Source organism: Eutrigla gurnardus (assembly GCF_963514095.1).
Source record: "Eutrigla gurnardus genome assembly, chromosome: 23".
In the NCBI taxonomy this organism is placed as follows: Eukaryota; Metazoa; Chordata; class Actinopteri; order Perciformes; family Triglidae; genus Eutrigla; species Eutrigla gurnardus.
In genome coordinates this window covers 12671572-12695119 of record NC_139934.1, presented here as the reverse complement: position 1 = coordinate 12695119, position 23548 = coordinate 12671572, and the positions used below count along the sequence as shown (strand labels likewise).

At 42.9% G+C, this 23548-nt stretch overlaps 1 protein-coding gene across 1 annotated transcript in view; it reads left to right on the top strand.

The window, feature by feature from the left end:
• Positions 1-23548, top strand: part of adam19a (ADAM metallopeptidase domain 19a) — a 141778-nt gene that overhangs the window by 57470 nt on the left and 60760 nt on the right. The window contains exon 3 of the mRNA XM_084003148.1: positions 3915-3991. Within this exon, the coding sequence (XP_083859274.1) occupies positions 3915-3991 (77 nt within the window). The remainder of the gene's footprint in view (positions 1-3914; positions 3992-23548) is intronic.

Genomic DNA, 23548 nt, shown 5'->3' with positions numbered 1-23548 from the left:
TGTCTGTCCACAGCAGATAAGCATCAGTGACTCTTTGGCTTCCCCTTGCCCCCGTTTCTCACCATCAATTTGTCTTCCCCCGTCCCTTTGTTGTTTCCCTTTCCGAGCGTCCCGGGTGTCTCTTTCCATCGAGCCAACTTCACTTTTCTAACTCCTCAAACACTCCATCCATCCCTCTCGTGCGGCCCATTTTTCATCGTCCTCCAACTAAATCCAAATTGACTGGCGGTGAAACGTCACCACGCGGCTGTTTTGTGTACGCTGCACGTGCATACGCTCAATAAGGTTGGAGATTACAGCCGTGTAGCCGTGACCTCCAGAAGCCTGAATCACAAACGCCGGCGTCTGCCCGTGAAAGATCGACAAATCGCGGCCGTGGGAATGCGAGGGAGCCGTTTGATCAGTAAACGTGAAAGATACCCCCACGACAAACTGAGCGAGCGGAGCCTGTGGACCAATCATTTTGAGGGATGGACCCTGAGATGTGAGCCTGCAGATATGAAGAAAAGGCAGCGAGGTGGAAAAAGGGAGATGGAGAGGCAAAATAGCTGCTCATTTTGATATGCTGAGGTGAAAATCGGATGAGTTTTTGTTTCTTAAACCATTCGTTTCGTCCTCGAGGGAAGCTCCGGCCTCGAGGCCTCGCTGTGCTTCAAACCAACCTGTGACAGTCGTCAGACCTCGGCTGAAAGAAAAGTTTTCTAATGGCCAACCTTGAAGGTGGGACGAAAGCTATCTGGGGACACAGAATCAGACTGAGATTAAGGAGGCGGCGGGGTGAAGCCAGGAGGCTGTGAAGGAAAGCTGTTAAATGGTGCTTCATTTGAAGCCCGAGTGCAGAGCGGGCCCATCGCTCGGCTCCCAGTATTTCTGCTCGTAGCAGTGTAGAGCTCATTCCATATTTTTTTTTCAATATTTGAAATATATTCTAATATTTATCTCTGTGTGTTCGCTGCTGTCGGCTGTTTCTGATTTTATTGTTCATCGGACTGTCAAAAGCATCCGTTTATGCAGATAGGCCGAGGCCGTTACGGTTCTAAAAAGAAAACAAAATGTAATTCGAATAGTACTGATTTTGTTCAGTACTATTCAAATTGTATTTGATCCCCGAAGTTCATTCCAACAGCCCGAGTGTCAGGAGGTCACGGCCTTTTAGGCTGTACATGTCCCAGCTGTGGGACTTATCTATCTACGGTTTGAAATGCTGCACCAAAGCATCGATGGAGCGATGCAGTGCTTCTTGTATTTCACACCAATTTGTTTTTAGATGGAATGATGGAGAAGTGGCATGCAAACAACATTTTTTTTTTGCATTTGGCCATTTTTTGATCCGAAAAAAGGAATCGACTCTTGTGTGCTGCTTTCAGGTTTCGGAGTGGCAAATTAAAGCAGGTGACCATTGAACATGAACTGACGCCAGCTTGTAGGAAAGGGGGGGGGAAAAAGTGTACTTATGTTCACATAATTTATCTTTGGCCACGTTTTCTTTATATGGCATAAAAATGACCTATATCATTATATCCATATTAACCTTATATGAGGTCACACTCCCCCACCTCCCTGTGATCCTCCGTGACCCTCCGAGGTCGTTTCACAACCAGCTGAGACAGAAGCTCCAGAAGTGGAAGTGTGTCTGCGGAGCACGTGTCATGTTGGAACGACAGGTTTAATGATGTGGGGAAGAACGGCCCTGAATACACAATGGCTTGTTTAGTGTGGAGCCGTGTTCACAGATGGGAGGATGAATATAGATCAGACCTGGCTTCTACATCTAGTTTGGAGGTTTGGGCCTCAGTTCTCAAAGTATGTAGAGGAAACTCTAAATGGTTGTGTAAGAACTCCCCGCGTGAAGAAGGAAGTTGGTTTCTATTTCTCAACACAAGTGGCTCAGAACCAGCTGACTGTCATCCATAGATGATAAAATAGCATCTCCATGAAGCTGCAGGTGCTCGGCGATGCGTTCCTCGGAGGGGGGAGGCGGGGTGTAGATGCAAATTAAAAAGAATAACACTTGGGTTTGAAAGAAAACGGCTCCTTGTTCAGACACAAATTCTCCTTTTTCATTCCAGAGCACAGAAGCTGCTAATTTAAATTGAAGCTCATTCTGAAAATAAATGAGTGAGAATCCTTCAGGTGCCAAAGGCGTCAATCTGTCGATTCTCTCTGCGGGTCTGAGTGACAAGAGGAACTCGTCGGGAGTTTAAATGTCTCCGTGTTTGGGAATTGGTTTACCCGCCATCTCACTGCGAGATTTGGAATGTGACGAGACGGCGTCTGCTGGGAGACGCCGCGTGGAGGACGTGCGGTTCACTGACGGCCGCGCGCTCGGAGCGTCATCAAACGCACCGCCCCGCTGAGCCCGCTAGCATGTTAGGATGCCGCGTGGTTTAGCGTGTGCTTGATGCCGTTGTCGGGCCAACAGGCACAAAGTGTCACTTCACATCGATCTGACACACACTCTCCTTTTTAGGGGGGCGAAGGATTTCCTCAGTGGAGACACGTGTCGTGATTTCATGGCGCTCGTAAAGAGTTTATGGTGTTTTAGACGCTTGTCAGCTGTGATGTCTTCCTCAGAACAAACCCGGATTTCATGGCTGGAGCTCTTCCCTCCGAAAGTGTGTTACACTTTGGTGTCTAGACCTGGAGTTCACTAATTGAGGGTTGCATTCATTCAATCACACAATACCGACACACACCTGCACTCTACTTTCATCTTCAGATCTGATTCCCTCCCGTCCCCGGTGTTAATGTCTACATTACCCACGATGCCTCTGCAGCGTCATTACAGCGTCTGATGGTTTCAGATAAGAGAGCGTTGTTTTCTCATCAGTTTGTTTCACAGTGTTGATACCAAGGTTGTTTGCTTGTCTGCTGCTCAGTTACTGAATGAGCATTCAGCTTCCATGCAACTAACGGCTCTTTTCATCAGATTGATGTGCCGATTACTTTTTTTCCAATTAATAATTAATCAGTTTTCATTAAATCATGAATGTCAGATCATTGTGAAAAATGTCCAAAAACCAAAGATGTTAAATTGACTGTCGCCTGAGACAAAGACGCATCAGAGAAGACAGAAGCTTTGGTGCGATTGCTTGAAAACGTATTAAACGATGAATCGATGAACACCATTATACACCTGTAGAGCGCTATACTGGATCATTGACATTTAAGCAATACTTCATCACTTGCTCCTCTTTGCATCCGTGGAATGTTTTGTCCTGAGAAAGAATGAAAGGTACTTGTGGGCTGATTTGTATTCCCCTGGTTGAAGTGTCCAAAGAGGAATTATGAAACGGGTGTTTCCTCTGACGAGATGCTTTAATGAGAGAACATCAAATTGAGGTTTTATTTATAGAAATGAAAAGTGCTTCACATCATTAAAACCACATGGACAAATTGAATTAATGAAATATATATATATTTGTGTTGTTTGTATCAGAGTAAATAATTTCAACTAACGTGGATGATGGGAATTTTGCATATTTGCATGAATTTGTGCTTTTGCATTGACTTTGCATGACCATCACCTTGGCTTCTGGGAATTTGTGATGGGACATTTGGCAAAAATATAAAAAATAATCGAGAAACCATTCGTCAGATTATTAAATAAAAGATAAAAAGTTCTTCTCAGAATGCAGTTTGAAGGTGTATTCCCACATCTCTGAAATCTATACTAAAAAAAGCATTCACACAGCAACTCATTTGGGGAATAGATCAAATGCATTCATTTTCCAGTCAGGTTCCTCGGCCACTCAGCTTGAGATGAAGTGCCTTCGGGCGTCTTGTAGACCTGTGTTACCTGCAGGCTGAACGCTGCTGTAAATAGTGTTTTTCAATGCACTCCAAGCAAAGTGCTCCTGGCGAGCTCCTCTTGCTGCTCTGACCTGATCTGATCCCTCTTCTTAACCCGACAGGAGGAGCACCCAGTCGGAGGAGAGATAGCGCTCCGATCTAATGACCTCCAGCTGGTGCTACAAGTGGAACGTAATCAGTGAGTATTCATCTCTTGTACCACCTTTAATAATCTCCTCTGTCTTCCACCTGAGAGGAGGCATGTGGGGCGAAGCGATGTCTCTTCCCTCTTGGCTATGTCTGTGTTTTATCACAAGTTACGAAACGTTTCCACGTCTTGGAAGCGCGTTAAGGATAGAATGGCTTCGGTGGAAGGGTGTGTCGTTGGCCGAAGCAGCGAGCTCTTACTTGACAAAGAATGTGCAGAGAAGTTTGTGGGGTCGATTGGTCGGCGCGGGCAGCTGGAGGAAGCGCTGATGCTGAAAAGGAGAGCTGATGTTCCATTAGTGCACGTTACCAGGCCGTCACAGGCAGCTGCTGGTGCATGAGCGTCTCACTTTCATATTTGCTTCAGGGGAGATACATACATGAGTGGCACACCTCAGGGCACAAAGAGAGAATCTGAACAGGCAAAGGTTACGTGGGAACAGGGTTCAAGGTCAGCGGAGGCTACGGTGCTCCCGTGATAACATCGTGGGCCGCTCCGTCTGGTGGGTGCACATTAGACGGAGACGTGCCGGGACTCCCAAGGTGGAGAGGACGTGTCTGAGCAGCTCCCCTCTGTTCTCCAGGGCGGATTCAGGACCACAGAGACCCTCGTTACATCTCATTTATCCCAGATATCATAACTAATCAGGGTCTTTGTTCAGGGATGTGTACAGATACACAGACTTTTACTCTCATGGTGTACTCAAGGGAAATAGAAGTAAAAGCAGGGATAACGTAAATAAGAAAACTGACAAACTTATAAATCAAAGTGTAGAATTGCATATGTTCTGTGTAATAATCCAAATGGACTACAACTCAGAAATATGACATTAAACCTGCACGTTTTTTCTGTATGAACACTGTTGGGAAATCTCCCAAAGATTGATCAAAACAATTAAACCTGTTGTAATTCAGACCAGCTTGTTTTAAAGTTGATTTGTGTTGCAAATGAAACATTTTTTTAACCCTTTTGGATCACATCCCATCTCAAATTGTGCACCTATTTAACAAAAAAATCTATTTTTATATTAAAATCCAATAGTAGTTTCATCAAGTTAGAATCTGTAACCATTGAAGCAAAAAAACAATAATGTTAATGTTAATGTTCGTACACAGCAAGTCGTACTTCTGCTGCCAAACAGGAAGGAAGCGATGCCATCAGGACTTCTCTATAAAGCAGACGCAGTGTGAACTGTGGTTTCGTCCCACTGATTGTCGGCTTGTGTCGCTGCAGGTGTGTGATTTAAGGAGTGAGTGCGAGTTGAACACCGACTGGATGCATAGTTGCTTAGAAACAGATTGATGACTTGGATTAAGAGGAGCCGACACAGACGGCTAGAACAACAAGAGGCCCTGAGACAATGGAGGCATACATGGAAGAGACGGCCATGAATGAGACTAAACCGAGTCTGGGCCAGATCGCCACACTGTCTGACACAGTTTATTTTAAACCAGCGGTCCCAGCGAAGCGAACAAGTCTGGACCAGCAAATGTAGGTCACGTTCTCTGGGAGTCACTGGGAATGTTACTGGGAAAGGAGTTTATTTTGTCCACTGGGCCTCTTCCACTGGGACCCGACTGGAACATGGCCAGGATGTGTGAAGGCCAACATCATTACTGTTACATAAGGAAGCAAACTAGACTGTAAGGATCAGGATTAAACAAAGATCTCATTAAACCCACGAGGAATATGTGTTATAATGGCAAAGTGTTCAAACATCTAATCTATCCTGCTATCATAAAGTATGTTTTTATAAAGTAAGTCCATATAAAAGGAAAACATATTTCAATATCGAGTCACGCCCCTTCCAGTGTAGTCAACGGCGATAAATGTCATTTTTTGATCCTGTTTGATTTGTGCCATCAATAACACACATGATGTCAATTAAAAAGATAATTTTTGCACAGAAAACCACAGTTTGTTTATCGTAGTATCATAATCAGTTGTCAACTTTGCTACGTATGGTCACTAATGTAACGTTATCTTCCCTGTTTGTATGAACAAAGCATCTTTTAATAAGGAGGTATAATAAAATCATAATTAATAGATAGATATTGTATCTAATATATGTCATATGCAGCAAGTAAGGACATTATAAACAACAAAGCATTAGAACAGGTTAGAACAAAGACTTTAAATCACGTCGATGACGGGAAACATCGTGTTCCGAAGTACCGCGTTGTCATGACTACCTTCATATGAGTCATCACTCGATCAGATACAGCGTTAAGCTGAGCGGAGACCACGTTGTGAAGAGGAAGCCTCCTGTCATCTCGTGGTCCTCTTTCTAACCTTCGTCCCTCAGTATGATCCCCTGTCTGTCGTCCACTCCTCTTCCTCTCCTCTCTCCCCTCAGCAGCAGCAGCCGGCGAATCGTATGTGAAAAGCTAAATCACGCTGATAGAGAGGTCTTCCTCAGTGTGACTCCTTCACTTGCGTAGTTTAAACTGACATGAGGGAGGAGGAGTGGAGATGGATGGGATGAGAATGAGCTGGGAATGTGATGTGTGTGTGTGAGGGGGGGCTGACCTACACACATCCTGGGAATAGATTCTGTGTGTGTGTGTGTGTGTGTGTGTGTGTGTGTGTGTGTGTGTGTGTGTGTGTGTGTGTGTGTGTGTGTGTGTGTGTGTGTGTGTGTGTGTGTGTGTGTGTGTGTGTGTGTGTGTGTGTGTGTGTGTGTGTGTGTTGTAAGGCCTGACGTGCCTGTGCTGGTTGAAGCCCCCGGAGCAGACGGATGACATAGGATGTGCTGGCAGTGAGTCTGTGAATCAGGCGTTTAGCCGCCCTGCCATCGGTTCCAGCTGATGTCATGAGAAACGCACTCAAACAATCGCTCGCCTGCTCGCGGGACAGATTTACTGCGGAACCGACATTTCCAAGAAAAACGTCGCTCTCGAGCCAAGGGGTCTTAAAAAGAAAATCTACCATTTAATGCGTCACCCATCTGCAGAGGAAGATCATGTGACGTGGCTGGAAGCTCGGTGTTTAGGGTTCAGCATCTTGCCCAAGGTCAGGGGCAATTAAACATCTGGATTTTTGGGAGGACTCACTCTACCTCTGAGCCACAGCTGGATCAGATGTTATCACGTGACCTGAGCATGTAAACATGTTTTCACAGCCCATGGGCTGATGAGATACAGTGGACAGCTCACCTTGAGTTGAGATTATTTTAGGTTTAATATATAATCTGTCTGCCTCCTTATGTGACTGGGTTCATTCTTTTATGTGGAAGCAACAACAGTTTCGATTTTAAGTCGAGATTAAATGAAAAATGTATATTTAACCCTTTAAGATCACATCCCTTGTCTAATAAATCTATTATATATGTGCACAAAAAGAAATCAATTGCTTCATATTTTTTTCTATCAAAATCCAGTCATCTTTTCTTGCTATCAAACAAAGGAGCAACCAATGATATCATGACAGCCTCCGTCAATCAATCTGCAACTTTTAGAGCTAAGAGAGGTTGAGCCATACTCTGATCCCGCCCACTTTTATCATGGTCCAATCAAATTCAATATTTAAATCCCTCTTTTAACTGTCCAGTGCTCAAATGTCCCTTTAAACACTGCTTTATTAAGTTGTTATATTAATATATTAACTTAATTGTAATTAATTATTGAAATAACAAATGTTACACCAACAACTTTCCAAAATAAAATCCTCAAGATTAACAGGAATTACAATTCAGTTGTGTAAACCTTAAACAGGAATGACGGTAAATAATGTAGTTTGGGGCTCAGTGGTAGAGTTGGGGACCCATGAACCGAGGCTATAGTCCTCATAGCAACGACTTGGGTTTGAATCCCACCGCTCATCCCCATCTCTCCCCCCCTTTCACTCTCACGCTGTCCTATCAATGAAGGTCACCAGTGACATTAACATGCATTTGTGATTCATCAGATTCTCACAGGATCATGTGAAAGTTGGGCTTCACTTCCCAGTTAAAACGAGTAAAGATAAATTCCTTGTAGAGGATATACAGTAAGTGTGGGAGGAGGTCAAGTGGGCCCTTTATACTTTAATCACCATTCTACTGTGAACTGTAAACTCACTGAGTGCTACGAAAAACAATATTAATATTCATTTAGCTTTTGATTACACTTAAATGAGATTCTTTGGGGGGAAATTACGAAATCATATGGATGAATAATCTCATTCGTTTGTATTTATTAAACCAATTATCGTCAGAAATAACAATAAAATGAAATAGACATGGCTAATGTTATAGCGTGACTCACTGACAGGAGAAACTCCTGCTCGCATCCAAATGTCTGGAGGCTGACTTCAGATCAGAGTATTGTTCAATATCTGTGATATTGTGATACCTGCCGCCTACAGCTCTGGACATTGATTTTGTGATACGTGTGGAATCTTAATATTTGATATGGATTAAATACTAATTTTCTGTGATATCGATGTTGCGCTTTCACGCTGCTGCTGTTCCCACATAGCCCCGCCTCCTCTCCGTCACTCATCACTCGCTTTCTATGATGCCGTATTGTAGTGCACAGCAAGCGCCACCAGAGGCCGCTATAGCAGGCAGCTGAGCTCAGAAAGATGGCGGTTTTGGGTATCAAATAGAGCCCGACCGGTAAAGGATTTTGAAGGCCGATACAAATGTTTGTTGATATAAAAATCCGATATTACGATATATCGGCCGATATATATATATATATATATATTTTTTTTTTTTCAGAAACGCGTAACAAAACAACAGATTTCCCTAACATTAGTTATTAGTAGTTATTTATGAGTCTTCACAAAAATAATATGATAATGCAGTTTAAAAATAAACTTGTTTATTTTATTGTCACAACGGAACATCAAAATATATTAAAGTTCTGATAAATAAAAATGTATTAAAAAAAAAACTTAAGGTTTAAAACTTTGTCCTTTGAACAAAAACACAATAACAACAACAACCAAACACAAAGTTACCAGTATTAAAAGACTTGGTAAGCTTCATAAATATAACTTCCAACAAGACTGGAGACAAATTCTGTTAAGTTCTATAAGCGTGTTTCATATTCATTTATCGGCCATTAACCCATCTTGAAACGTGGACCCCGTCTTGTTTACGATGTTTTGCGACTCTTTGCCTGTTTTTTTTTTGTTTTCACAGATATAGCTTCATAATTTTACTCCCAAAGTGCACCAGATTGATTTGATTTATTTATTTTAAAAATAAACAAAAGAGGGTCCAAGGTCCACCCACCAGTCTCAGAAACACCGTGGGAAACTCTGCCCCTGTTTATAATTTTAATAAACATTTAAAAAATGTTGTTGGTTTTCCCCTAAGGAACGAAACCGATATTTTTCAAGGTAATGATGAAAGTTAGCATTTCCAGTATCGTAACACCATAAGGAGGTCATTGTCGCATGCACACTCTGATCAAACCCTGAGATATATTATATTCTCCCATTAATAATTATTTCATAGAAAGCAGTGCTACGAAGAAGGCAATTTCCTCAAGCAATAGGACATAATCTCATAATTGTTAAACAGACAAAATGAAACTGCCAGGAAAAAAAAGATGGGAATGATCTGTTTATAAGATGAACTAGCTTAGTTTCATCTTATTACATTCACCTCTGTAATCGCAAGGAAAAACAATTACACAAACGTGTACATTATTAAAGAGGTGCCAGTAGGGTAATCATCATATATTAAATATTAATAGCATCAAAACAATTGGCCGTATCATTCAATTAGTTTGCGTTGGCCGCTGGTGCTCGGCGGCGCTCTAGTGTATCTCGCACACTCGGCTCAGGATGTTGGCATTGCACTTTAAAGAGACACATTTAATTTTAATTGCAAATTTTCTCTGTTGAGGGGTGCTGGATGAAGTGTATCCTCTCTCTGTGTTAATGGAGGCCTTGATTACTCTGCCACCCTGGGATGATATGTAATGAAATGGGCAACACATGCCATCCATTGTACATAATGATGAGGCGGAATGTGCCTAGTTGAGCTAAACGTATTGCTGGACTCCAGGCGGCGGACCTGACAAGGTGTTAATTAGGACCGCCGTCCTCCGAGAGTCTCGCTTCACGGAGACGAGTTGAGAGCGAACGGCACTTTTTTAAGCACTCTCCTGGCGACGGCTTTTATTATCCCGGGTCCCGCATCGATTTTTATCCCCCCCCCCACACACACACACACACACTTTTTTTTGTTTGAACTTGGCTGCAGCCCCACAGTGTCTCCACTTTAATAATGATTAAAATCAATAATGAGCTTTGTTCTGTTAATCTGCTCTAATCCAGCGCGGGACGATGTCAGACGATGACTGGCAGCTCCGCGTCCGCCAGAGAAATCCACTCCGATAGAGAGAGCTGGCAGGCTGAAGGGGGATGAGAGGAGGAAGATGAAGAGGCAGACATATGAGTCAGTACCAGGAAATGAATTGTCCTTCAAAGGCCGCATGGAGTGTGGGAAAGACGGGGATCCTGCTGAGGGTTAGAGGAGCTCACAGGAAACGGAATAACCCTCCAGTGAAAGTTAGTCCTGGAGGTCGAGGAGGTCAAGGAGATGTAAAAGGAGAGCAGGTGGTGCTGGAGCATCAGCCTGCCAGACCTGCTACACCACTCTAGCGTTTCCTGTTTGGCATGTGCTGAGGAAGTCCTGTTCGAGCAGCTGCGCCGCCCTTAAAACATTATATATTTACTCCATATTTCTGCACGGTTGCATATCTGCACAAACACACACATGCGCTCTCTGACATCTGCTGGTGCTGCTCACCAATGTTTGTATCCCTAAAGACGGCGTAGCCTCATCTGTCAAAGTGTGACCTTCTGAAGCTGAATGTCTGAGACAGACCACGACCGAGGCTCCGGCCTGCAGGGCTTTGTTGCCATCTCTCATTTCGCTTCACGGCTGAATTCCAGGATGACTGATAGCCGGCACAAATCACACCTCGCACACCTTTTTCCAGCGGAGTCACGCACCGCTATACAACTACACACAGTAGAAGGTCCTCGATGCCATTAAAATGCCTAGATGTTTCTTCGTCTCCATTCAAAGCCCATAAATACAGCATTTTTCAACTTTAGAAAAGAAAATATTTCCGCTTGCCCAGCTTTTCATTCCGTTTATATTTAACATGCTTGCACACAAGCATTTTGGGCTCATTGTTGCCATGAGAATGAAACTTCAATGTTATTTGAACTGAGACTTGAAAAGCTGAGCCGGTCAATTCATGTCTCTTTTATTTGAAACAATGTCCCTGAATGGCATTTCTCACATCCATTTCCTTTACAAGCCTTGTCTTGTTCCATTTGAAAGACATACAAAGGGTTTCGCTGCCGTCCAGACCCCCAAATGAACCCGCCTCTGTAGTGGTAAACAGAAAATTCACCTTTTATGTGGATGTCTAATCAGTATTGTGGGTGAATGAAGTCAATCAAAGCAATACATTTCTCAGTATCTGCTATATTGACCCAGACAAGTGAGTTCTGCTGCTCATAGAGCCATGCCTACATGTACCAGGATGCATTGCACACGAGTCTGAAAATCTGAGTGAGCCTGAACACTGTATATAGCTGCATGTCATATTCTTTATTGCTCCATAGTCTCCTAGTGGTCGATAGGATGGATAGACCGCTTAGACCCATCCCCCATTGGCCATCTGCCCACTGTTTGGCTTGTTTTCTGTAACCCGTGTAGCATCGAAGCATGGTGGAATTAGCATGCTAACTAGCCAGCAGTTAAATAAGTAACGTTTAACAAATTGATGTCTAAACTTGTCACAGCATATAGAAAAGGCCTTCTTTCGGCTCATTTTACCGCCGTAGCATGAAAGTACGGTGGAATTAACATGGAAGCTAGCTAGCTAACTAACTTTATATTATATATATATATATATATATATATATATATATATACTGTATATACACACAGTTTAGTGATGCTCAGCGGCAGAGGGGTTGGTTTCCGCGTTTAAAGGTATTGACTTATGGTGCTCTCAAGATTTCCCACAATGCACTGATATAATTGTGCATATACATTTGTGATGAATGCATTGCAGTGTCGAGATAAGCTGCTGTCTGGAGTCCAAGTGCTACTCGACCTTGACTGTTTGTCGCTCGAGAATTAAATTCTGTTGAGATGCCGCCATGCTACGTGCTGTTTGTGCACTCGGCTCCGCTCTTCATGAGGCCGCTCAGGAAACTCTCGTAGGTTATTCATGTTATTCACAGATAATAACAATGTCTACTGGAAGACACTTGCATTCTCCTTGAAATGCAATAGTTTGCGATTTGGAAGTTCTTTAGGTCGTCGCAGCACCTTGAATGAAACCGGAACCAACATACAGTATATTTTCTCCCCGAGCAATCATCACTCCTTTAGTTTGCAACAGAAGCCGTCAACCTTGATCCGGTGCCAGGGGCTCCGGGAGCCAACGGCACACTTCACAGATGGGTGACGGGCCGTGAGCAGGCGGTTACGGCCAATTAGAGCCGGTGTGACAAACACGGAGAACGCTGGTCGTCCTCGAAATTGACACCGGAGTGTTTCAGGTTGAGGTCAGCTGTGAAGTGTGCTCGTCGGGTCACGCCTGCTGCTCGTCCTCCTTCAAGAGAAGATACCTGCAGTGTAGATTCTGAGACCTTTTCACAAGTACTTTCTGATGTAGAGTGATGCTGGGCCCCAAATGTACTTTCTTAATATAAAACGATTCACTCCAAATACTAACTTTTGGTTTCACGCATACCAAAGCACAGTCACCACTGAGCTTCCCTCTCTGCCACTTGCTCCTCGTCTCATAGCAGTCATGGGTTTCATTGATTGAGTTATGCTGTCTGCTGCAGTGTGCAATGGCGGCCCCTCATTGGGCCCCAGATGCTAGCTGTGTTTTTCCAGATGTCTCTTAGAGGACCAGGGAGGGCTGCATAATTACATCAACTGCAGCACTGCCATTGATTTTGTTCCCTTTTTTCCTTTCTTTCCAGAGGCCATTAACTTAGCTTAACTCCATCTCAGGCCCGGGAACACTGTAATTACAATTAAAGTATTTATGTGGCGGTACAGTGCAAAACAAAAAGGGGCCGGTAGCTCCGGGAAAAACAGCACCTGAAACCTGACTGTTGTCATTTCTTTGTTGTCTTATCGCCACTGTTCCTGCTCCCAGCAGCCCTTCCTCCAGACGTGATGAATGTCCTCTCTCGGCTCCGCTGTCTTTGTGTCTTTGAGGCTCGGCACAATATTCTCAAATGTTCACTTACCCTTTCCCTTTTTTGCTTCTCGGCTAAGGCAATGAGCCATTTTTTCTTTGGATAAGATTTCTTTCTCTCTCTTTTGCATAGCATTCCTTTCAGCCCCTTATAGCAGAACACAATTTATGGTTGGCCTTAATTGAATCTGGGTCACGGAAGGTGCGGCGTGTGTTGGCGTAATCCATTATGCAAGCAAAGAGGCTGCTTTGGGGATCGTACGACTTTCTGTTGAGGGGAGAGGAGCCGAGAGAGGGCAACTGTTGTGTCAGGTGTTTATCAGCACATCTCAACTGCTCTCTGTGTGGACGAAGGGACAGCGGGAGGAGGTATTTGTTAACTAGATTTGGTCTGAGTATGTGTGAGTAATGATGGGTAAATAAAGAGAGGGGAGAGGGATTAACCACAGATGGCAATACTTAACGTCTGACAAAGTGGGTGAGCAAGAGGGGAATGTGTGTGTGTGTGTGTGTGTGTGTGTGTGTGTGTGTGTGTGTGCGCTCACATTTTGGATGTTTCTTCCCGTCAGTAGGGCAGTGGGTCTCTCTCTCTCTCTCTCTCTCTCTCTCTCTCTCTCTCTCTCTCTCTCTCTCTCTCTCTCTCTCACCCTCCTCCCCTCTGTTATCTCCGGATATGTCTCTGCCATCTCTCTCTCTATATAGATCTCATCCTGAAATCACTTTCCATTTTGTTCAAAAAGAAACATGTTTATTGCAACACAGATAATGCACACATCTTTATTTTAGTGAACTTCATTTCATCATCAAAAACATTCATGTAATCATAAATAAGATGATCATAAATCATAAGGTCTCCCTGCATAAATAAATAAAACTGTGTATATTTGCATCCTCTATTTTCCACTTCTCTGCCATGAAAGTGAGCTGGGCGGCTTCTTCAAGTCATATTTACGATCATCCCGATCCTGGAAATTCACCAAGATCAACTTTTTATTGATATAGACTGACGTAGCTGGAAGACAATGATAACCGTTTGGCACCGTCCACATCGTCCCCACTCTGTTTTAATGGTTTCAGACATTTATTTTTGCAGGTTTCCCACGTTTCCAATTCTAAATCGGTACTCATCTGTCGCCGCTATTTAAATCATAATGGCACTGTTATTGTCACGATGATACAAAACCGTGCCTAAATATCTGGATACCGACACTGAAACGATAACAAGGTAAAATTCTAGAATTCCAGTCTATCGTACAACAGTGGTCTAATGGTGCGTTCCATTTCCCACGGAAGTCGGAAGCCGGAGCTGGGAATGACGTCACGCCCGAGTTATCAGCGTTTCAGTTACAAAGTCGGAAAAAGTAGCCAACGGCCAAAAACGGAAGAGGAAACAAGATGGCTACATCTCCAAAAGTTATTCTCGCGCTTGCCTTGTCCGAATATAAACACCTTCTGGACAAATATGCGGTCCTTCTGCAACCTGCAAACACGGTGGATTAAGAGAAAACACAAAGTCTTTCTACGTATTTCATTGTTTACAAAAAGTATCGATCGCCCTTTGATCGGTCATCAGTAACGTTACCGTTTACAACTGGGGCAGCCATCTTTAAATGTCAAGTCGGGCTTGTGTGGATCGTCCGACTTTCCGAGTCGGCAATCCGAGCTCGGTGCTCGTTCCAGTTGAAATTTCCGACTCGGAGTTCGGATATCCCGATTGCCGAGTACAACTGGAACGCACCAATAGTGGTGATATTTTGTCAACATATTGTTGTCATAGAAACAATGATGCATTTTGATGAAGAAAAATAAACTATATGGGCACAGGTTTTTGCATTTATTCACATGTGAATGAGAACACACTTGTGATAAAAGAAGCCTTGTAGATGTCCTTCTTTGCCAGATGTTCTCTACAGCGTCTGGGTGGATGAGTCTAATGTGTCATGATGGACTCTGTCATCATGACAAGGGGTGCCAGATAAGGAAACACTAACACAACTAGCTGTTGTGTCCTTCAGATTGGAGGACATGTTGACAGAAACGGGCCCCACAAAGTTATAAATCTGCTCATTACACCCTAAAAATTGATTTATGATAGAGTACGGCTTCCTGTTCTCCATTCAAGGGGAACAGTTATTGTCTCAGTAAATACTACCAAAATAGATGATTTATTCCGAAACCATTAAAGTGAAATAATAAAGCAGAAGCCAAAGACAAAGAACTACTGGGACTACTGTCGGCTACACTGCGGTTATCAAGGTCATATGACGGAACAGGAATACCGCCTCTATCGCAAAAAGAGCTAGAAAACCAAAGCCATAAATCAAAACTCATTCTGGGACAAAGAACAAGACTGATTATTGGATTAATGACCCGGACGGTCCGAGCCTCTCGGAGATAAACAAAAGTCATCATTAAAGCCACTCATGAGGCAAACAAATGCTGCTTTCAGACAGATAATAAAAGCACAAAAGCGTTATTGAGAACAGAGGTAGAAGTCAAGGATGCCGTTTATATTAATGAGTTGGCAGCAACGATGCTGTAGTCGTCTGCCGCACCTGGACTCACTGTAGGGGACTTTCATATGCAGACAACCTTGTCATGGCGTCCCCTACAACACAAGAACACAATCTGTCCTGGTTGCAGAAAACAGATTGTCAAAAAAAATCTGAAAAAAAGAGCTTGAATTTCACTGTTAAAGAGACACTCACACTCCGGTGGAATGCTCTTCTAGAGAGGCTTAGTCCCGCCCTTCCCCGTGTCTCCCATGGGACCTTATTTTTGAAAAAAACAGCAAGAGACAAATAATAATGTTTGAATTTTAAATTCAATTAAAAGATAATTTTGCAAGTCATGAAAGTATCACTTCGCCGTAGGTTTGTTATAGTGTGATTTTTTTTTATCATTGTGTGAAAGTGCTTAGTGAGCTACGTCAACAACACCGCCGTTAGCTTGGCTAGCTAGCTAGCTAGCTAACTTAGCGACGTATCATCACAAATATAACGTGTAAATGTCAGGAAAGCCCAAACCACGCTACAATGACGCGCTATAAAATGTTCATGGGAGCTGTAGTTTTTTAAAAGGTAATACTGTCTCCTGTCACAACTTAGAAAAGGAACATATTAAAGGACAAAGAGCCATCTTAGGCTAAAGATATGTATATGTACCGCAGCACTGCAGGCAGAATAATAATATCTGAAGTCTGATGGGATGACTTAATGGGATTGAAAATGTGTTTGGGGTTGGGAAGAAAAAAAGATATTTAGAAAATATGGCTACTTCTAAAGCCATTTTCAAAACCATTGCTTCACTTCTTCCTTCCCACAATCCCTAAGGCCCAAACAAAGGACACAGCGGGGAAAAGACAAACTGTCCTCTCCTCACAACGGTAATCTGCAGCTCCGAAGTGCACCATGAAATCCTGTCAGCCGTCACTGAAGTACAGGATCACTTCCAAAATGTAGAACTGCCCCCCCCCCTCCAAAAAAAACATACTTCAGCCGGGTTAACAAGGATCTGTTTTTTGTCTCTCTTTGTACAAGACTGTACTGGAGCCATTACTGCAAGATCAATGAAATGTGTCAACCAAACACATGATTTTAGTAGGTTTGTAAAAGATTAAATCTTGATTTAATACATTCCCTATGCATTCTTTTGCTATGCTTATTGATTGGCCTTGAGGAGACCAATGTTTTTATTTTATTCTTTTTCAGAAATTGCTGGTTAATCGTCAATTCACTATGGGCATGTCAGGGTAAACAGAGTACTCTGTGTTGTGTAGAAGCTACATAAAAAGATTGAATGCTGCAGAAAACAGCTTATTTTTTACAGTGTGAGCAGTGTTGAGTGAGTGAGTGAGTGTTGAGTCGTGTTTTCACCTACAGTCCTCTTTAAATGGACCAAACCAAGCATCTCAGAGTTTCTTTTTAACACATCAATTAGTCTTATGAATTATCCAGAAAGACAATGGAACCCATTCAATGGTACTGGCCAGTTTTGGTCACAAATCAGAGCTGAAACAAAAGGAAATTCATTGTTTAGTCATAACATAAAAAAAGTTTGCCATATTTAAAAAATAAAATCACTGTTCAATTAACTGCTTCTCAAATGTGAATATTTACTGGTTTTGTAGGCTTCTATGTCGCTGTCGGTCGGACTACAAGCTGTGTGAAGATGTCATCAAAATGGTCTGAATGTTGCTGTGTGTGACTCTTGGGACTCTTGGGATTCTTTATTTTTCATAATTCATAATTTAATGTCTTATCACATTGCGTAAACAGCCATAATGCCATGCGTACGTGGGGGTTTTCGTTTATCTGAGGTCACCACAGCTCAGCGTCTGCCTCGGCCCATCCCACCTCGAGAACAGTTTCACACTGCAGGTTTCATGAACCGTGTCAGGGTTTGTGGTTCACCTCATCCTTGGTGAGGCAGCGGCATGCCGTAACCACGGTGACACATCCGCTGTGTTTCAGAGAAATACCGTTGAAGCGCCAAAGCAGCGTCGACACTTCTGCAAAGAAGGCAGATTTAAAGACAACAAGTGTTACAAGAAGAAGGAACGACGCTTTCGGTCCTCGCTTCCTTTAAAAACTCAGTTCTGATTCTCTGCTGATTCTAAATCAGCTCTTAAAAACACATGTAACTGAAATAAGACCAAATAAAAAAAAAGGCAAAGATATAGACGTGCGTGTCCATAACTACTCTAATTAGAGTTTTGGTGAGCAGCCTTATGCAGATTTGTGGAAGCGTGGTTCGTAATTAAGGATTTAAAATTCCCTTGTGCTGATTAACGGGGCTCAGACATGTCGCTCCGGCAGAAACATCTCTAAAGATTCTAGAGATTATCTTTTAGAACATCTTTGTTTGATAGTAAATTAGTCCAAATGAACATAATTAATACATCGGATTACATTTCCCCTTTCTCCTGCTACCTCTCTCTAATAAAATTAATAGTTATTATTTATATTATTACGGTGTAGAGAAAAAAGAAAGTATATTTATTTGACTTTGGACAGTCAGGCTAGCTGTTTCCCCCCACTTCCAGTCTTTATGCTAAGCTAGGCTAACCCCCTGACTCCAAGTGTCCACTAAAAGACACAGTTTACATAAAGATTTATTATGAACTATTCCTTTGAATCGTCGACATCCTTCACTTGTCTCCAAATGTTTATTTTATCATTCACTGTCCAGCTTTGCTGCTTTACTGTATCAAATAAATGGATCAGCTGAAATAAAGTTAATATGACCAGAATATAACGGCCAGTTATCACAAAATCAAATTGGCAGTTGGATTGAGATCGGGCTTCTATTTTTATTTTTTTTTCGCAAACTACGTGCTTCCATAATCCACTCTGAAGTTGGTCTCTCCTTTATTTATGATCTCTGTATGTATTTTTAATGTTATTTTACGCTTCCACGGAGCAGCCAGCGCTGTGATGATAAGGCGAGGCCGGGAGGAAGCAGGGAGACGGATAAAAGTCAATATTTGTCCAGATTTTCTTCAGGTTACTGACTTAAGAGAGCATGTGAGGTTACTGTTCTGGCCGACACATAACGTGGTCTTCCATGTTGCTGTTGGAGCTGCGTGTTAGAGGTTCTTGCACCACTGGATGTTTATTTGCAGGCTGCACGCGTCTCTAATTTCCTGTGTGAGGTTTATGCATCACTGCATCAATACCAGTTAACTGAGAACTGAACTACATGATGTCTCGCTTGTGTAAAAAGTGTCCCCTGAATATGAACACCTGCATGTCTCAGCTGGAGTGCTGTGGGACAAATTAGCCACATCTGGCTCATTTATTGTTCTTCATCTCACGAGGCCTAATAAGCCGTTCAGCACGTAGACCAGCCGCGCTTTAACCGAACTTTGCAGTTCTTTTCGTTTTGCTTTGTTGCGCTCGTTAACCGCGTGTTTAAAACGGGTGCAGAAAAAAATCCCAGTTTCCCTGGTAACGTAAGAAAGAGTGGAGTTTAGTTGTATGGGGACACAGAAACGCTGCCTGACTGCTTTCTTCATCTGTGCTTTCTCATCTCTCCCCTCTCTCTCTCTCAGTTGACGAGGATGAAAACTAACCTTTCTCACTATCTCATGATGAATGCTTCGCCAGAAAGTCTTTATTTGTACAGTAGAAGAAATGAGAAAAGGCTCAATTTCCTTTCACGCCGCGTCACCCCTGTTCTGCAGTCGGCTCCGTTTATCAGCTGTGCAGAACTGGACGCTGAAGCAGATGATCTGGGTTATCTGCGGCCGTCAAAAGCAAACAAACAATTCTCTTATTCCCGTAATGCCCACGGGCCCTGAGCAGTGGACCATGGGAACGCCTTCTCAGAAGAGACAATGCACTTTCTCGGGGGCATCGTATTGCAATATTCATGGCAATACGTGTAATGGGTCTTGTATTATATATTATATAAACTATAATATTACAAATACAAGTTAACTTGCTTTTTCAGTCCACTTGATGCTTGAGAGTTTTTTTCAGGGGTCTAGTTGGAGGGATTTGACTATGTAGACAAACAACATTAAAGCCCCCCCTACCAACACCACAGAGGGGATCCATACATCCATCCCAGATTGGTCAGAACGTACTTTGCTCCTCCATCCAGCCGCCCAAAGAGCAGTCAGACAGGTGTACAGGCACTACATGGCTCCATGGTATCCTTTACCATTTCCTCAACAGCCAAACCACATGTTTTCTCTGTTAACCAAAGCATTTTTGGCTAACCCCCGGGGGGCCCGCTGAGCACACACATCCAGCCGAGGCCCTCTCGAAGAAGTATAGACACTGGAGAGGTCTTAAAGCCTGCAGCCATTTGGTCGGCCCCCATTGGCTTTCATCATCCCCATTTGATCACAGCAGTCGAGCCAGTACATCTCGGGCCCCCCCGGGAGGCCTGCAGCTGCGGTGGACCTGCCAAGGCCCGGCAAAGGGAGTCAGGCGTTGTGTGTCCAAGCAGCAGTGTCTATTCATGTCCATTCTGACAGCGATGGGAGGCACAACTGACTCGGGTGTTGAAAGAAGAGCTCATCCCTCCCATCCACCGCATCACATCAAGACTAGACCCTCAGAATCCAGCAGGGCCTCTTGAGTTGCCCAACACAAAATGTTGTTGTAGTCCACAGAAAAATCCCCCTGATCTCGTGGTCGGACTGCCATAAAGTCCTCACCGCAGGACACAGGATTTGTCGTTGTTGAGCCTGGTTCAGAGTGATGAGATCAGTGATGTGATTGGCTGTATTTATGAATCACCTCACCTTAAAGGCTATGCTCCTATACCTTCACCCAGCTCTTTTGCACAAACATAAACCAAATAGAAGGTGTGCTTGCAGATACGGTCCGCAGGCACAAAGCTTAAAGTTGGCCCTTTATTGTGATGAACATCGCAGCTGCGACTTTCTATTTCCTGTTCTTTCTATTCAGCCAAGGTCTTTCCCTCCTCCGCTCTCATGTTGACATTTAAACCAAGAAGCCAAGAAATGACTTTAATGTCAGTAATGTCACGTCTGTTTGTTTTTATTGTATCCTTGACACGTTGTGTGTGTTTCTGGAGACACTGGAGGCATTTCAATGTGTATCTTTTTTTTTATAAAGTTGACTTTAAGTGTGGATGGCAGAAAACAACTTTGTGTTCTACTATTTTGTGGGAGTGTGTGCTAAAAAAGTGAATAATACCAGTGCCCTCGGTTGCTTAACACACCACATTTATGTTAATCAGATGCCGTATAGGCGTGTAGTGTAGTCGTACTACATCTAGAAACGACACCGCGCCCTACTTCACCACACCACAGTATCGGTTGTAGCTGTTGGTTTCTCATCGTATCATAATCTCCCCCCCTCTTTTTTGTTTTAATAATAATAACTTCTCAATATATGACACGAAACAAACAAGTGACAATATCACAAAAATATAATTTAGCAGATAATTTAATTATTAAATAGCAAAACAGCTCACAAGAAGCTACTTACATTTACATAAACCTATAACTAAATAATTAAAAAATAAGGTAAATCATCATCATTGAAAACATAAAAACATAATATATCCGACACCCCTACCTAATTGTTTATTTTCTCTTTAATAGGAAATTTGTATGATCTCTGAATTTTTACGACTCTTGAAGACGATGCGTTTTTTCTTGTGGGAACTTAATGTTTTCGGAGATCACGCTGAATATGAATAAAGCTAGAAATGTTTCATCATGTAGCTGAAAAGAAAGCCGACACGAGGTTCTCACCTGACGGCAGCGATACAGTCCCAGGAGGCTGAGCTCGGATGTCAGACATGGATGTTCAGCTGATCTCACATACATTCAGTGAACCAGAAAACGTAGCCTGATCCCGGGATATCGCCATGGATACTATCAAAGACACATCCTACTTCTTTAAAATCCATAAGGAGCTAAAGAGACAAAGAAAGCTCTCAGGGTCCAGCCACGCTGATGGAAAACCCCCAGAAAGCTTCATGTGAGACTTCATATTCAACATGTGATACTTCTATTTAGCAACTATAATGAAGAGCTTTATTTAAACAGAGCAACTCACTGACTCTGGTATTTGCTGTTTTCTGATTAGTCCCAGCAGCATGACTGAACGACACCACAGCGGTATCATGTGATGTGTTTGTGTGGACGGCAGCAACACTGGTTTGTGTGTGTGGCTGTGCTTGCTCATGAGCTCACGGCGGGAGTCTGTTTATCTCGCATTTCAAGTGGACAAAGGATGCGCGGCGTTCCAGAGATGCTGTCAGTTCTAAGAGAAAAACCAGTAAGTGAAAACACCCACAGGAAGTGGCTTTCAGTCCTCCTGATACTGACTGATAAACCAAATAAATGGTGGTACATTTTTCGATATTCGTATGTGCAGCCTGGTCTTCTAATAAGGACGTTTCCAAGCCACGAAAATGCTTCATGAATTACATTTCGAGGGGAACATAATTATGTTGATGATTGCATTTGCAGTTATGACAAATTAGTTTCAAATGACTCGGCTGAAGTCCACATACACACAACACAAATTTAGCAGGGAAATGTATTGTGTTGAGACGTAAATAAGTGGGCCTATACCACAAACTAGCTCAATATGTGGGCTGGAGTATTTTTTCTTTCTTCAGTCGTTTAAGTAACAGAACATTCTGAAAATGTTAATCAACAATTAATTTACCAAACAGATGATGAACAGCCTGACATGTCTTAAGATAAAGTGTAATTTCAGTTTTTCCACATTGTCAATCTTCTACTCACTATGTGCATCTACAAAGCTGCTGATTGACAGTATTTTGCAGAATGTTCAATATCTTTAAATATGACCACAATAAGAATTGTATTTTCATACAAATGTATTGTGGTCCGAATCCCCAAAGCAGCGTTTTCTATGAAGTAGGCTGCTCGCTGTATAACTATAACTCCTCAAACCTGGCACTTCTTGAGCCTTCACGACTACGTCAATATTAGGTGTCAAATCCTGAGCCGATGCCAATTTCATAATGTCATTTAAGTGCCTGTGTGTGAGCCCGGAACGTAATTTACTTTGATTGATGTTCGTCACGAAAAAAAAAGGCTTGTTCGCGAAGATAAGTGGTGCTGAACACGCAGGTAGAGGGGTCGCGTAGGAGATACCGAACTCTGCCGAAACCCAACTAGCATTTCCGTCAGCAGCATCACTGAATGTAGACTGAATGTAGTGAAAGTGCCTCTGTGTCAAAGACACCTCGATGTCTCCTTTACTTAGTTTTTATGTCACTATCAACATTTTATCGATGGAATAAATAACCGATTAATCAAAGCTGAACCAGACCGTAGCCTTGAACATGGCTGGATTATTTGTTCTTGTTGTAAAACAGCGTTTCTCTTGAAGCATCACACATAAAAAGCATCTGATCTCCGGCGTATTTCTGCAGTAACATATTTGTAGCTGAAGATCAGAGAAGCCAACATGTTTGTTTAACACCGAGCATACCTCTCTCTACTGCTTCTATTTGCTTCTGCCCTCCCCTTGTGGTTTCTCCTTATTTAACCAAGATATAGGAGCTTTGCTAACCAATCAGAGGAACATGGGTATAACAACGCAGTTCCTCTACACACACACACACATGGCTGTGTCCAGCTGTTAATCCTTTCGGCCTGCTCATTAGAGCAAATTTTATCAGCACACCAAAGCCAGGCTGCCTGTCTGCTTCCCCTCTGCCTCCAAAAGAACCCATTACTTGTCTTGTTGCAAGTAGAACAGCGGGGTGACCCCGGCTACACTGTGTGGCTTTGCAGATGAGACTCTGAGATGAGAAAAAAGGCTGGGTGTGTTTGTGTCATTATTCAGCATCAGGGCTGCTGATCAGTAGTTCCACATCCACAGGGACTTTTTTTAATGAGTAT